The sequence below is a fragment of the Rhinoderma darwinii genome, chromosome 3 (assembly GCF_050947455.1).
Source record: "Rhinoderma darwinii isolate aRhiDar2 chromosome 3, aRhiDar2.hap1, whole genome shotgun sequence".
Lineage (NCBI taxonomy): Eukaryota > Metazoa > Chordata > Amphibia > Anura > Rhinodermatidae > Rhinoderma > Rhinoderma darwinii.
Window position 1 is genome coordinate 400,542,516 of NC_134689.1, and position 14,758 is coordinate 400,557,273.

Genomic DNA, 14,758 nt, shown 5'->3' on the forward strand with positions numbered 1-14,758 from the left:
GTTTGAGGCATCCGATTGGGCCACAGCCTCCTCAATGCCCGTGCCATTTAACCTCTGCTTGTGCTTCAATTACAGACCTGTGTCGATACTCCGTGAGGTCTGTCTGCATAATAACGCTCGTACATGAGTGCGTGTCGAAGCAAAAAAAAAAAAAAACACAAGAATGAAAAGCAGAACTTCCGGCCAGAGGTAGGGGGAAGATGAACAAATGTGTTCCGATTTGTGACAGAATGTATATTAGGAAGTTTATTTCATTTCGACAGAGTATTAGTACAAAAATTTTGTATCCCTGGAAAAACCCTTTATTAAAGTCCTGTGATCACAGCAGTCCCGGCCTGGTTTAGGCAGACCGTATCACTTTAAGAAGTTCCTGCTACAGAAACACAGTTAATCGTTCCCTGTTTGGGTCATATATTCAGGTTACTTTTGCAATCTCACGATCTCAACAGGGAGAAAGTAAAGGACTGCGGTAATTCAAGTGTCATACTGCCCCACACTGATATGAATGAAGTGTTCAGCCTGCAAGTGAATGGGCCAAATATACAGTCAAGATCACTTAATCTTTCATTCTAGATAAAGCTTGATTTTACACACCGAGGTGCATAAGCTGAGGTTTTTGTCTTCATCAATGTAGGTACGTTCTAATAAAGTAATAACAAACCAATAGAGAGATGTGTACTTCCAGGTAACACCTTTATAAATGCAATAAAAAAAACAACAGTTTCTTATATGGGCAGGTATAGGAGCATTTACTATGTGTGCAATTTTAAAAACAAAACACGGCTTCTTTCTTCCAGAAACAGCGCCACACCTGTCTATGGGTTGTGTCTGGTATTGCAGCTCGACTCCATTGAAGTGAATGAGGCTCAACTGCAATACCACACACATCCTGTGGACAAATGTGGCGGTTTATTTTTGCTTTTGTTTATAAATTAAGCAGCCATGTTTCTATAATCGTGCACATCTCCTTTTATCACCAGTATGTCCGATCTACTGCTCTTACCTGTATATGGGAATCTTAGGAAACAGCCAAAATGACCACCAGTATAGCACATACAGATTTGGTCACCCAGCTTTCCCAGAGTCCTAAAGAGCATGATTTAAATCAATATTTTTGCCCTGTTGTTTTCAGGACCCTGGGGAAGCTGTATGACCACACCTGCAGGTGTCAATAACCATCACCCAGATTTTTTTTGATTTTTTTTAAACAACTCGATCACAAACTTTACCAAACACACAAAATAATTTTTCAAAAATGGATTTAAAAAAATTGTATTCAGCAAAATATAAATCAGCAGGTGAGTGGCAGTTCTTTGGCATCTTACACAGAGGCGCAATCTGTCTTTAGCTTCTGGAGGGTGAAACGCGTATTCCTCCCCATTTGTAACTCGTAGTCTCCACATATACAGCACCGGGTGCTGCTCAGATCTCTAGTCCTGGGGTCCTTTCAAGATGGCAAAGTGAGCAGCAGTATCAGTACAATAAAGAGAACAACCACCAAGGCGCCGATAGCACACCACTGCCGGCGGTCTGTGAAAGAGATGCCTGCCGTTATTCCAGTCCAGAAGGGTGATGCCCCACATCAACAATGAGATTTTACAATGCAGAATTCAAAAAGTCACTGCCATTGCTCCACTCGCTCCTCCCTCCATCTACAGGTAAAGGTGGTATCTAATGAGGCCCAAGACCCTGGTGACCCCATTATGTGTCAAGCACTGACACTGCCGGTCAATGCTTTCACTATGGGAGTCTAAACTATTGAGAGGTGTATAAACCCAACCATCCCTTGAGAGTGGGGACCTCAATATCTATAAGTGATTGACAATGGAAGGACACTAAACCATTTGCTTATGATTATGGTGGAAGCAAAATTGCATGAAGGCGCCCATGAGTGTAAAGTGCTAGGTGGCATTTTTACAATATGTAAGGTGTCTACTTTCATAAAACATAATTATGGGGGTAGAATATGGCATTTTTTATTTTATAATTCAGCTTTTATTTGCATATATAAATAGTGTATAAATGGTTGCGGCAGCGGTTAAAGTCCTATTTGGCTAAACAAAAAAAAGCAGCCGTCCACCCCACTTCTAAATTCTTACCGCTGGTCATATGCGACACTTTGGCCATTCTCTTGAGGACTGTGTCCATGCGACTTTGAGTATTGTCCATCTCATAGGAAAACTCATCAAGCATCCTGAATAGACAGGTCACATGTCAGATGCAAGTACAATGGTGTTAGAGATAGAGAGAGATAGATAATCTATCTATCAGCCACAACATTAAAGGGGGTTGTCCACATACAGACAACTGATTACCTATCCACTGGATAGGTCATCAGTATATGATCGGTGGGGGGTCCGACACCTGGACCGCACACCGAACAGATGCCCTGGCTGCCGGATGTTATGAAGGGTATGCAGTAGTCAGAGCTGGGAGCAGCTGATCGGTGCGGGGTCCAGGTGGCAGACCCCTACCGATCAAATACTGGTGACCTATCCTGTGGGTAGGTCATCAGTTGTCCGTGCGTGGACCCCTTTAAAACTACCTGCCTAATGTGCCACCAAAACAACTCTGACTCGTAGAGGCCTGGACTCCACAAGACCTCTGAAGGTTCCTGTGGTATCTGGGACCAGGACGTTGGCATCAGATCCTTATAGTCCTGTACATCGCGAGGTGAGGCCTCCATGGATCAGACTTGTTTTTCCAGCACCCCCCACAGATGATCGATCGGATTGAGATCAGGGGAATTTGGAGACAAGTCATCCCTTTGAACTATTTGTTATTATTCTAAACCATTCCTGCACAATGATTACAGTGTGGCGGGGGCATTATCCTGCTGAAAGAGGGCACTGCCATTAGGAAATAATGCTGCCACGAAGGGGGTACTTGTCTGCAGCAATGTTTAGGTCGGTGGTACGTGTGACATTCACATGAATGCCAGGACCCAAGATTACCCAACAGAACATTGCCCAGAGAATCATGGACAGGGGCCAGCATGGGTACTCTGACCGGTCTGCAGCTACACTGGATGTTTCTAAGACGGCAGTAACTTCTTCAGCAATTTGTGTTATAGAATCTCTTCTGTGGGATCGGTCCAGGCGGGCTAAACTTCTCTCCCCACACACGCCAACAAGCCTTGAGCACCCATGACCCTGGCAATGGTTGTCTTTCCTTGGACCATTTTTAGTAGGTAGTAACCACTTTATATCGGGATCACCCCACAAGACCGGCCGTTCTGGAGATGCTCTGACCCAGTCGTCTAGACATCAGAATTTGATCCTTGTCACAATCTCTCAGATCCTTACACTTGTCCATTTTACCTCTTCCAACACATCAACTTACAGACCGGACTTCACTTGCTGCCTAATACTAGACCTTCTCCCTGAATTAGAAGATCATCAAAAAGTTCATTTATTTCAGTAATTCAATTCAAAAGTGTCTCTCCTAAATTCTATAGATTCATTACACACAGAATGATCTATTCCAGCATTTTTATCTTCTAGTGTTGATGATTATGGGAACATTTACTGAAAACCCAATAGTTAGTGTCTCAGAAAATTTGATTATTATATAAGCCCAATGTCAAAAATGATTTTTAATACCGAAATGTTGTCCTACTGAAAAGTATGTCCAGTATCTGCCCTCAATACTTGGTCGGGGCTCCGACTCTGCATGAATTACTGCATCAATGCGGCGTGGCATGGAGGTGATCAGCCTGTGGCACTGCTGAGGTGTTATCAATGCAGCGTGGCATGGAGGTGATCAGCCTGTGGCACTGCCGAGGTGTTATCAATGTGGCATGGCATGGAGGCGATCAGCCGGTGGCACTGCTGAGGTGTTATCAATGCGGCGTGGCATGAAGGCGATCAGCCTGTGGCACTGCTGAGGTGTTATCAATGTGGCGTGGCATGGAGGCGATCAGCCTGTGGCACTGCTGAGGTGTTATCAATGTGGCGTGGCATGGAGGCGATCAGCCTGTGGCACTGCTGAGGTGTTATCAATGAGGCGTGGCATGGAGGCGATCAGCCGGTGGCACTGCTGAGGTGTTATCAATGAGGCGTGGCATGGAGGCGATCAGCCTGTGGCACTGCTGAGGTGTTATCAATGCGGCGTGGCATGGAGGGGATCAGCCTGTGGCACTGCTGAGGTGTTATAAATGCGGCGTGGCATGGAGGCGATCAGCCTGTGGCAAAGCTGAGGGGTTATCAATGCGGCGTGGCATGGAGGCGATCAGCCTGTGGCACTGTGGAGGTGTTATTGATACGGCGTGGCATGGAGGCGATCAGCCTGTGGCACTGCGGAGGTGTTATTGATGCGGCGTGGCATGGAGGCGATCAGCCTGTGGCACTGCGGAGGTGTTATTGATGCGGCGTGGCATGGAGGCGATCAGCCTGTGGCACTGCTGAGGTGTTATGGAAGCCCAGGTTGCTTTGATATCGGCCTTCGGCTCGTCTGCATTGTTGGCTCTGGTGTCTCTCATCTTCCTCTTGATAATACCCTATAGATTCTTTATGGGGTTTAGGTCAGGCGGGTTTGCTGGCCAATCAAGCGCAGTGATAATAAGGGGCATGGAGAATCTCAGTTATGAGGAAAGATTAATAGAATTAAACCTATTTAGCCTTGAAAAAAAGACGACTAAGGGGGGACATGATTAATTTATATAAATATATGAATGGCACATATAAAAAATATGGTGAAATCCTGTTCCATGTAAAACCCCCTCAAAAAACAAGGGGGCGCTCCCTCTGTCTGGAGAAAAAAAGGTTCAACCTGCAGAGGCGACAAGTCTTCTTTACTGTGAGAACTGTGAATCTATGGAATAGTCACCGCAGGAGCCGTCACAGCAGGGACAGGAGATTTAAAAAAGGGTTAGATAATTTCCTAGAACAAAAAAATATCCTCTCCTATGTGTAGAAATGTTTCCCGTCCCTTGGTTGAACTTGATGGAAATGTGTCTTTTTTCAACCGTACTAACTATGTAACTTTGTAACTATGATGCTGTGGTTATTACACCAGGTATTTGGCAGTGCGGGCAGGTGCCAAGTCCTGCTGGAACATGAAATCAGCATCTCCATAAAGCTTGTCAGCAGAGGGAAGCATGAAGTGCTGGAGAATGTCCTGCTAGACGCTGCGCTGACTCTGGACTTGATATAACACAGTGGACCAACACCAGTAATGACACGGCCCCAAAACCATCACTGACTGTGGAAACTTCACACTGGACCACAGGACACTTGGATTGATGCCTCTCCACTCTTCCTCCAGACTCCGGGACCGAGATTTCCAAATGAGATGCACAATTTACTTTCATCTGAGAACAGGACTGTGGACACTGAGCAGCAGTGTTGGTCCACTGTGTTATATCCAGTCCAGAGTCAGCGCAGCGTCTAGCAGGACATTTCCCAGCACTTCATGCTTCCCTCTGCTGACAAGCTTTATGGAGATGTTGATGTCATTTTCCAGCAGGACTTGGCACCTGCCCGCACTGCCAAAAGTACCAATACCTGGTGTAATAACCACAGTATCACTGCGCATGATTGGCCAGCAAACTCGCCTGACCTAAACCCCATGGAGAATCTATAGGGTATTGTCAAGAGGAAGAGGAGAGATACCAGAGCCAACAATGCAGAAGATCTGAAGGCCGCTATCAAAGCAACCTGGGCTTCCATAACACCTCAGCAGTGCCATAGGCTGATCACCTCCATGCCACGCCGCATCAATAACACCTCAGCAGTGCCACAGGCTGATCGCCTCCATGCCACGCCGCATCAATAACACCTCAGCAGTGCCACAGGCTGATCGCCTCCATGCCACGCCGCATCAATAACACCTCAGCAGTGCCACAGGCTGATCACCCCCATACCACACCGCATTGATAATACCTCAGCAGCGCCACAGGCTGATCGCCTCCATGCCACGCCGCATTGATAACACCTCAGCAGTGCCACAGGCTGATCGCCTCCATGCCACGCCGCATTGATGCAGTAATTCATGCAGAGTCGGAGCCCCGACCAAGTATTGAGGGCAGATACTGGACATACTTTTCAGTAGAACAACATTTCGGTATTAAAAATCATTTTTTACATTGGGCTTATATAATATTCAAATTTTCTGAGACACTCAATTTGGGGTTTTCATTAACTGTTCCCATAATCACCAACATTAAAAGAAAAAAATGCTGGAAATCGATCACTCTGCGTGTAATGAATCTATAGAATTTAGGAGAGACACTTTTTGAATTGAATTACTGAAATAAACAAACTTTCTGATGATCTTCTAATTCATCGAGAAGGACTAGTATATCCCCCCTCCTTGTCAGGCGCCATTGCAACCAGATCATCAATTCACTTCACCTGTCAGTGGTTTCAATGATATGGCTGGATCAGGGTAAATAGCAAAATATATAAATATATATACATATACACACACACACACACACACACAGTATGTTAGTGACTCACACAGCCTGCTCCTCCAATTCATCTCCAATCCTCCCCGACATGTTCTTCAGTACCCGGATACTGCCTGATACCATCTCCAGCTCCGCATCCTGCTCATTCATAATCAGCTGAAGAGGTAATATAAACAGGTAAAGGTGTATCGAATGATATATAGTATATAAAAAAAATTCCTAGTATACGTGATAAGTCACAGCTCCCTGTTACCACCATTAGAGGGCGATCTGCATACAGATGTAAATGGCTCCAATTGACCTAAATAAGACCATCATACAGATCGCCCCCTAGTGGAGAACAAAGTCAGATAAGATTTTTGTGCATATGAAAGGGGGAAAATACTCTGTACTAAAGAAACCTAAGCAGAGAACGGTCTGTTGATCTGATTTTCAAGTAGATTCTATTCTCATTAAAGACCCCTCTGATCTGGACCGGCGTGGTTCGATAGATGTCTTAGGCCTCCTTACCATTTATCCGGCAAAGTTTGGGGTACCGATGGGGTACAAAAATGCTGGGGGGGGGGGGGAAATGGGACGACGACTAGTGCCAGGACCGACCCTATGCTTTTCTATGGGAACGTTCCTGGCACCAGTTCCATCTTTTTAACACCGGATGTCTACCTTCACCGTACAGAGGAATGTTACATCCGGCTATGGACGCCGGCCTGGTGCACAGAACATCATCAGTTGTGTCTGGCTCAGGCTAAGAACAACTGGTATATGTGAACCCAGCCTTACAGGTGTCTTACAAATGTTAAACTTAGGCCATGTTCACTTTGTGCATACTTGATGCGGAATTTGGCATGTTTTCCGCCCCAAACAAACACACAGTTGCCGCATTTTTCGTGCCAAAAAGATCAGCACTTTACGATCGTAGTCAATGAGAAGCTTTAAAACGCTGCTAAAAAAAGCTTGCTTGCTAGCTAGTTTGATCGTTTTTTGTACGCGTAAACGTGCGCACGACACGGTGCATATTTTTTTAGGACAGTACATTTTAACTCTTTCAGGACTGAGACATTTTTTGTTTTTTCATTTTCCACTCCCCGCCTTCCAAGAGCCATAACTCTGCACCCTGCAATTGCATTGCAGGGGGGAGGGGGGGGGGGGTGAGCTGTCGGAGGGGGGCTGCCCCCTTTTTTTAACACCTCAGATGCTGCGGTTGCGATTGACCAAAGCATTTGAGGGGTTAAATGGCCAGGGACAGCAGGATTGCTGGCACCCGCAGCATATGGAGCCCGCTCCATGCATCAGCCCTGCACCAGGATGTGTTATTACATCGTGGTGCGCAAAGGTGCAGTATTTAAAAAAAAAACAAAAAAAAACTGTAAGAAAAGGCGCGCGTTTTTTACGCAGAATATACCTACAAAATATACCTTGTGAACACGTCCTAACAATGGCCACTAACCGGCAGATCAGGGCATTGAAAAATGGCTTGCCGCATATGCAATAGGACTTCATATAAATTTACCCCTTACCTGTATTGGGGACACTGTCCCTTTAAACTATTCCCTACTGGAGCCTATAAACTCTAGCGTTATATAATGTTCTGGCTCCCTATAAATAATAATGGAGGGTAGACCTGCTGCTGTGCTTGCTGATCCTCGATGTAGCGCGAGTTTCCCGTGATGATCTCATTGTCCAAGCGAGAGAAGCGATCAGTGGTCAGGGGGTGAGAGACGCCCAACGCCTGAAAGCGGAGAGACCGGAGATAAGAGTGCAAAACATAGAACATGACTGATGGGGCGGAAGGGACAACATCATAGGGACATCCCGTTACCTCTCGATTCTTTCGCTCCACGAAGGCCTGAGCTCTGGGACTAGAGATGTGATCCCTCATTTCCTGAAAATAAAAACATGTTACTCGCATAGGAACAGAGAGACAGCGGCCCTGAAGCGTCCATGACAGTAACTCAGCCAAACTATACATTAGTTATACCCAATGGGAACATGTACATGTGAACTGGGTCATTAATATCAGATCGCTGGGGGTCCGACTCCCGATACCCTCGCCAGTCAGTGGACTGAAGGGGCGTGGCCTCTTCCTGGCTTACCAGGCATAGCGCCGTAGTGGCTGTGCCTGGGATTGCAGTTCAGTCCTATTCACTTGGGGTGGAATAGAAAAACACCAGCAATTTCTCCATTGTTTTTTGGATTTTGTTTTTGTGGCGTTCACCGCGCAATAAAAACATGATGTCACGGCGATACCAAATTTATATAGCTTTTTGCTTACTAAGAGGGCCGAGATGGCAGACCTGGGGGCACTCCACAATGCCCCCAGCTGCCATGACCACCCAGCGATCGCATTGGCTGATAGAAAGAGAGCGAGGGTCCCCTTCATCATCCCAACGCCAAAGATTCCACAGTCGCCATTCACCACAGCATCTCAGTGGCTGAACGGCCGGTATCGGAGTAATCGCTGATCCCAGCCGTTAAAGCGAGGTGTCAGCTGTAATATACAGACGACACCCGCGGAACATGGAGAAGGCTCTACCCCACACAGGTCATTAGGACGTTAAAGGAACAATCCGGATAAAACAGAGTGGGCGGAGCTTGACACAGGAATTAAAAGGACAGCAATAAAAAAATCTGTGTCATGCTCCGCCGCTCACAGTGAACGACTCAAGGATTCATATTTACTGGGGATCTTTTATTTTAGGGAAGACAGGGGCAATATAGAGGCCCCTTCAACTGTATGGGAAGCTGCCCAATAGAAGCAGACTACTCCTTTAAATTGGATATAATAAGAGCGAACACATGTTCTGGATTACTGGATGGTGATAGATTGATCTATTGAGATTCAAAATGAGCTCTGGCCAGATATTCTGGACTATCAGATGTTGGATTAAAGGAATTTCCCTGTAATAGTTTTCTTCTCTGGAATAAAGGAATAAGGGAATATACAACGCTTGGATGTCACCTTTATGGAACTCCGCGTCTTCTCCACAAAGTCCCTCCTTTCATTCAGTTCGGCTTCCGATATCTTAAACTTCTTCTGGTTTGATTCAACAATGTCTAAGAAACGAGTGAAGGAAACGACAGAATAGGGATCTGGGGAATGCTGGGAAATAGGGAGCAAAGGGGTCAAGGGTACGAGCACTATGACAACAACTCCACCATGTTAGGATACTGATCGTCTCTTCCAAGTCTTCCAGGTCCCATTCAATGCTGCGCAGAGAATTCCGTAGTTCATTGGTTGTCCATTCAAATTCTTCAGCGCTGGTCACCTGACTTTCCTGCAGGAGTTCGCACCAGCGCTGGTATAGACCTCGGCTGGTGTTGAGGGCCTTCTGCACCTCCCTGATCAATTCAAATGACGGCGGAGGGGAGAACAAAAGAACATGAGATTTTTTTTTCTCCAAATCTCTGCTTGCTGTCAGTGAATGGTAACATGCAATTATTAAGACATTAAAACACAAAGTAAAGCAAGTATGCGGGGCCTGAGGGGGTGGAGCACATCACAGGGATTTTATTTAAACCGGTGTCATGCTCCGCCCCCTCACTAGGCACGATCCATTGATTTGTGTGGTTTTCTCAGTACCGAGCTTTAGTTCACCCGAAATTAAAAAAAAAAAAAAAAAAAAATCACAGCAGATACTCACCCTCGAACAACAGAGAACGGATCCTCCAGGGACATGGTGGGCGATCGCTTCTCAGCACTCGTTTCACTTAATACTATAACTTTACGTATCTAGACACGGTCCATAACCAACCATTAAATATCAGAACCCTACCTGTAAACGCGCAATATACAAACGTCTATACACAGAATTAACGCTGACGTCTCCTGGCCTTACGTCCCCCAGTAATATAGATTTAAAGGGATAGACTAAAAATTTGACTTATAATGTAAAAACTGCCACTTTGCAACTTTTACAGCAGCTATTTAAATGGCAACACAGAGCATATCATAAAGAGCCCCTGAGACATGTAAACGGTAACCTGCCCCCACTGCCTATAGCAGCCCCCCAGCCCATTAAATATAACTATATGGATATACAGGTAGTGATGACACTGCTTTGGGGGTTCCCCAGCCCCCTCCCTTCTTCAATCTGGTCAGCGGCTCTCTCCTTTCACTTGTCAACCTTCCTTCTTCCCACCCACAGACTCGTTTCCACGTGTTTCCGGCTCTGCCCGCGGAGGATCATGGGAAGTGTAGTTTCAGTCAACACGGCAGAGCGCACAGCCATCTGTCCCGCCCCCTAGGCTCAGGCCACACATACCTCTCACTCGAGTGCGGCCGCCCGCTATACGATGGCTCCACCCACCTCGCTGTGACGGGAACTGTCGAGTGACGCAGTTAGTAGTGTATGACTGAAGCGGGAGGGAGGTTGTGAGGTGAAATTTGTTCCTTTTGCGGAAAATTACTGTTCCGCGTCATGGCGCCATTTAGGTAATTTATGAAATAATCCTAATAGATATCTCTACTACAGGGCGACCGTAGATAACCGTCAGAGTACATTTTTGTTCTTGTTTTAATAGTGTCAAGAAACAGTTGGGGCTATTACTGTTCTTGTCACACAGATATTAGCGAAGATTGTGGAAACCTATTTTGTGCCTCCTTTGGCTGCACCCTCATGTTTTTGCATTCAAAACGACAGAAACCCGGACAGACCATTATAAGGATCTGTCTATAATGGGTTCCGCTAAAGTGTTTGTTTTGACAGGAAAAACAGCGCTATTTTTTTTTAGGGAATCTGCGCTATTGATTCCGTCAAAACAACGGAACCCTGTCACAACGGTGACCAACGGAAACCATTAACAATGTTTCCCTCACCATTGAAATCAATGGTGAGGGAAACGGAAGCTAAGGTTTCCGTTTGCCTTTCCGTTGAGGGGTTCACCTGACTGAAACCTCTGAAGGAGCCCCTCAACGGAAGGGCAACGCTGATGTGAACAGGCCCTACCATGTTGTATGCCAATAGGTTCGTCGTGTGTCGTTTGGGTCCATCTAAGGCCTCATTCACATCTGCGTTGCAAGCTCCATTAGGGGCTTCCGTCGCAGTTTCGGTTGAAATTACCGGTGTTGTTTGTCGTGCAACGAAACCTGTGTATCCGAGATTTTCATTGCTCTGCTACTATGACGGAAATACTGAACGCAGATGTGAACGCGCCCTTAGGGTATGTGCACGCTGCATTTTTTGTCAAGCGGAAACAATCTGCCTCAAAATTTGCTTCAGGATTTTAGAATCGGATATTACTTTTTTTTTTATTTAGCAAATGGAAAAACAAAGGGTGGTTTTTGGTCAAAAACCGCTCCAAATGAACGGCATGTTTTTTTTTCCGTCTCATTGATTTCATTGGAGGTTCAGAATCAAAAATCGCTCCAAGATAGGGCATGATGCTTATTTTTTTAGCAGACAAAAAACGGGGAAAAAAAGGCTATTTTTTTCAGGGACCAGTTCAGTGGTGAAGTGGCTTTGAGGGGCCGATACAATACAAACCCCCATAAATCACCCAATTTTAACCCCTTAAGGACACAGCCTGTTTTGGCCTTCAGGACACAGCCGATTTTTTCAAATCTGACGTGTCACTTTATGTGGTAATAACTCCGGAATGCTTTCACCTAGCCAAGCGATTCCGATATTGTTTTCTCGTGACATATTGTACTTGATGTTAGTGAAAAAAAATTGTCGATAAATTCAGTATTTATTTGTGAAAAACACAATAATTTAGAGAAATTTTGTGAAATTTAGCATTTTTCTAAATTGTAATGTATCTGCTTGTAAGACAGATAGTAATAACACACAAAATAGTTACTAGTTAACATCCCCCATATGTCTGCTTTATGTTTGCATTGTTTTTTGAACGTCCTTTTATTTTTCTAGGACGTTAAAAGGCTTAGAACTTTAGCTGCGATTTTTCACATTTTCAAGAAAATTTCAAAAGGCTATTTTTACAGGGACCAGTTCAGTTCTGAAGTGGCTTTGAGGGCCTTATATATTAGAAAGTCCCGATAAATCACCCCATTTTAAAAAATCCACCCCTCAAAGTATTCAAAACAGCATTCAAATATTTTCTTAACCCTTTATGCGTTACACAGGAATTAAAGCAAAATAGATGTGAAATTTGCTAATTTCATTTTTTTTTTGCCAAAATTCATTTGTAATAAAAAAAAATTGTACCACAGAAGGTTTTAGCCACGAATTGCCACTCAATATTTATTACCCTGATTCTACAGTTTTTAGAAATATCCAACATGTGGGCCTAGTATCCTCTTGGACTGAAACACGGACCTCAGAAGCAAAGGAGCACCTAGAGGATTTTGGGGCCTCCTTTTTTTAGAATATATTTTAGGCACCATGTCAGGTTTGAAGAGGTCTTGTGGTGCCAAAACAGTGGAAAGCCTCCAAAAGTGAGCCCATTTTGGAAACTACACCCCTCAGGGAATTTATCGAGGGGTGTAGTTAGCATTTTAACCCCACAGGTTTTTTGCTAAATTTATTGGAAAAAGTCGGTAAAATTGAAAATCCACCTTTTTTCTGAAAAAACATTGAATTTTTTAAATTTTCCAAGGAATAAAGGAGAAAAAGAACCCCAGAGTTTATAAAGCACTTTCTCCCGATTACGGCAATACTCCATATGTGGTAATAAACGGCTGTTTGGACCCACGGCAGAGCTCAGAAGAGGAACAGCGCCATTTGGATTTTGGAGTCCAGATTTTGCTGGATTGTTTTTCGGTGACATGTCGCGTTTGCAACATCCTGGAGGGACCAAAACAGTGGAAACACCCCAAAAGTTACCCCATTTTGGAAACTACACCCCTCAAGGAATTTTCCTAGTGGTATAGTTAGCATTTTGACCTCACAGGTTTTTTGCAGAATTTAGTGGAATTTGGCCATGAATATGAAAATCGACCTTTTTTCTGAGAAAACGTAGAAATTTTTAATTTTTACTAGGAATAAAGGAGAAAAAGAACCCCAACGTTTGTAAAGCAACTTCTCCCGATTACGGGAATACCTCATATGTGGTAATAAACAGCTGTTTGGACCCACGGCAGGGCTCAGAAGAGGAACAGCGCCATTTGGATTTTGGAGTCCAGATTTGGCTGGATTGTTTTTCGGTGACATGTCGCGTTTGCAACATCCTGGAGGGACCAAAACAGTGGAAACACCCCAAAAGTTACCCCATTTTGGAAACTACACCCCTCAAGGAATTTTCCTAGTGGTATAGTTAGCATTTTGACCCCACAGGTTTTTTGCAGAATTTAGTGGAATTTGGCCATGAATATGAAAATCGACCTTTTTTCTGAGAAAACGTAGAAATTTTTAATTTTTACTAGGAATAAAGGAGAAAAAGAACCCCAACGTTTGTAAAGCAACTTCTCCCGATTACGGGAATACCTCATATGTGGTAATAAACAGCTGTTTGGACCCACGGCAGGGCTCAGAAGAGGAACAGCGCCATTTGGATTTTGGAGTCCAGATTTGGCTGGATTGTTTTTCGGTGACATGTCGCGTTTGCAACATCCTGGAGGGACCAAAACAGTGGAAACACCCCAAAAGTTACCCCATTTTGGAAACTACACCCCTCAAGGAATTTTCCTAGTGGTATAGTTAGCATTTTGACCCCACAGGTTTTTTGCAGAATTTAGTGGAATTTGGCCATGAATATGAAAATCGACCTTTTTTCTGAGAAAACGTAGAAATTTTTAATTTTTACTAGGAATAAAGGAGAAAAAGAACCCCAACGTTTGTAAAGCAACTTCTCCCGATTACGGGAATACCTCATATGTGGTAATAAACAGCTGTTTGGACCCACGGCAGGGCTCAGAAAAGGAACAGCGCCATTTGGATTTTGGAGTCCAGATTTTGCTGGATTGTTTTTCGGTGATATGTCGCGTTTGCAACGTCCTGGAGGGACCAAAACTGTGGAAACACCCCAAAAGTGACCCCATTTTGGAAACCACACCCCTCAAGGAATTTTCCTAGTGGTATAGTTAGCATTTTGACCCCACAGGTTTTTTGCAGAAATTAGTGGAATTCGGCCATGAATATGAAAATCGACTTTTTTTTCTGAGAAAACGTAGAAATGTTTAATTTTTACTAGGAATAAAGGAGAAAAAGAAACCCAAAATTTGTAAAGCAACTTCTCCCGATTACGGGAATACCTCATATGTGGTAATAAACGGCTGTTTGGACCCACGGCAGGGCTCAGAAGAGAAGTAGCGCTATTTGAAGCTCAGATTTGTCTGGAATGGTTTTCGGGTGCCATGTCGCGTTTGCAGAGCTACTGAGGTACAAGTACAGTGGAAACCCCCAGGAAGTGACCCCATTTTGTAAACTACACTTTCTAGGGCCTACTTTT

General features: G+C 44.5%; 1 protein-coding gene and 1 long non-coding RNA gene across 8 annotated transcripts in view; one reads left to right on the forward strand and one right to left on the reverse strand.

Moving 5' to 3' along the window:
* Positions 1-279: 279 nt before the first annotated feature.
* On the reverse strand, positions 280-10,603 carry STX10 (syntaxin 10). Of its 2 annotated transcripts, XM_075859131.1 has the most exons (8): positions 10,054-10,595; positions 9,582-9,751; positions 9,372-9,466; positions 8,232-8,294; positions 8,034-8,141; positions 6,462-6,568; positions 2,100-2,194; positions 280-1,530 (listed from the first exon to the last, which is right to left on the reverse strand). In XM_075859131.1, exons 1-8 carry the CDS (start codon positions 10,086-10,088, stop codon positions 1,448-1,450), a joined length of 756 nt encoding a protein of 251 aa, XP_075715246.1. In that variant the 5' UTR covers positions 10,089-10,595; the 3' UTR covers positions 280-1,447. The 2 variants fall into 2 exon arrangements, with proteins under 2 accessions (XP_075715246.1, XP_075715245.1); XM_075859130.1 differs by having other exon boundaries at positions 8,034-8,294; positions 10,054-10,603.
* Positions 10,604-10,636: 33 nt separating this feature from the next.
* Positions 10,637-14,758, forward strand: part of LOC142750216 (uncharacterized) — a 212,875-nt gene continuing 208,753 nt past the window's right edge. For 2 of the 6 annotated variants that reach the window (XR_012882586.1, XR_012882587.1), the window contains exon 1: positions 10,637-10,844. This is a non-coding gene — a long non-coding RNA (uncharacterized LOC142750216). The remainder of the gene's footprint in view (positions 10,845-14,758) is intronic. The other 4 variants (XR_012882582.1, XR_012882585.1, XR_012882583.1 and 1 more) reach the window with 4 other exon arrangements.

Excerpts from the sequence above, each read along its gene's own strand:
- STX10 (XM_075859130.1), bottom strand. The coding sequence starts at position 10,088 with ATGTCCCTGGAGGATCCGTTCTCTGTTGTTCGAGG. Across the intron at positions 9,752-10,053 it reads CCGTTCTCTGTTGTTCGAGG|GGAGGTGCAGAAGGCCCTCA; the intron begins GTGAGTATCTGC and ends TGAATTGATCAG. Across the intron at positions 1,531-2,099 it reads AGTGTCGCATATGACCAGCG|ACCGCCGGCAGTGGTGTGCT; the intron begins GTAAGAATTTAG and ends TCTCTTTCACAG.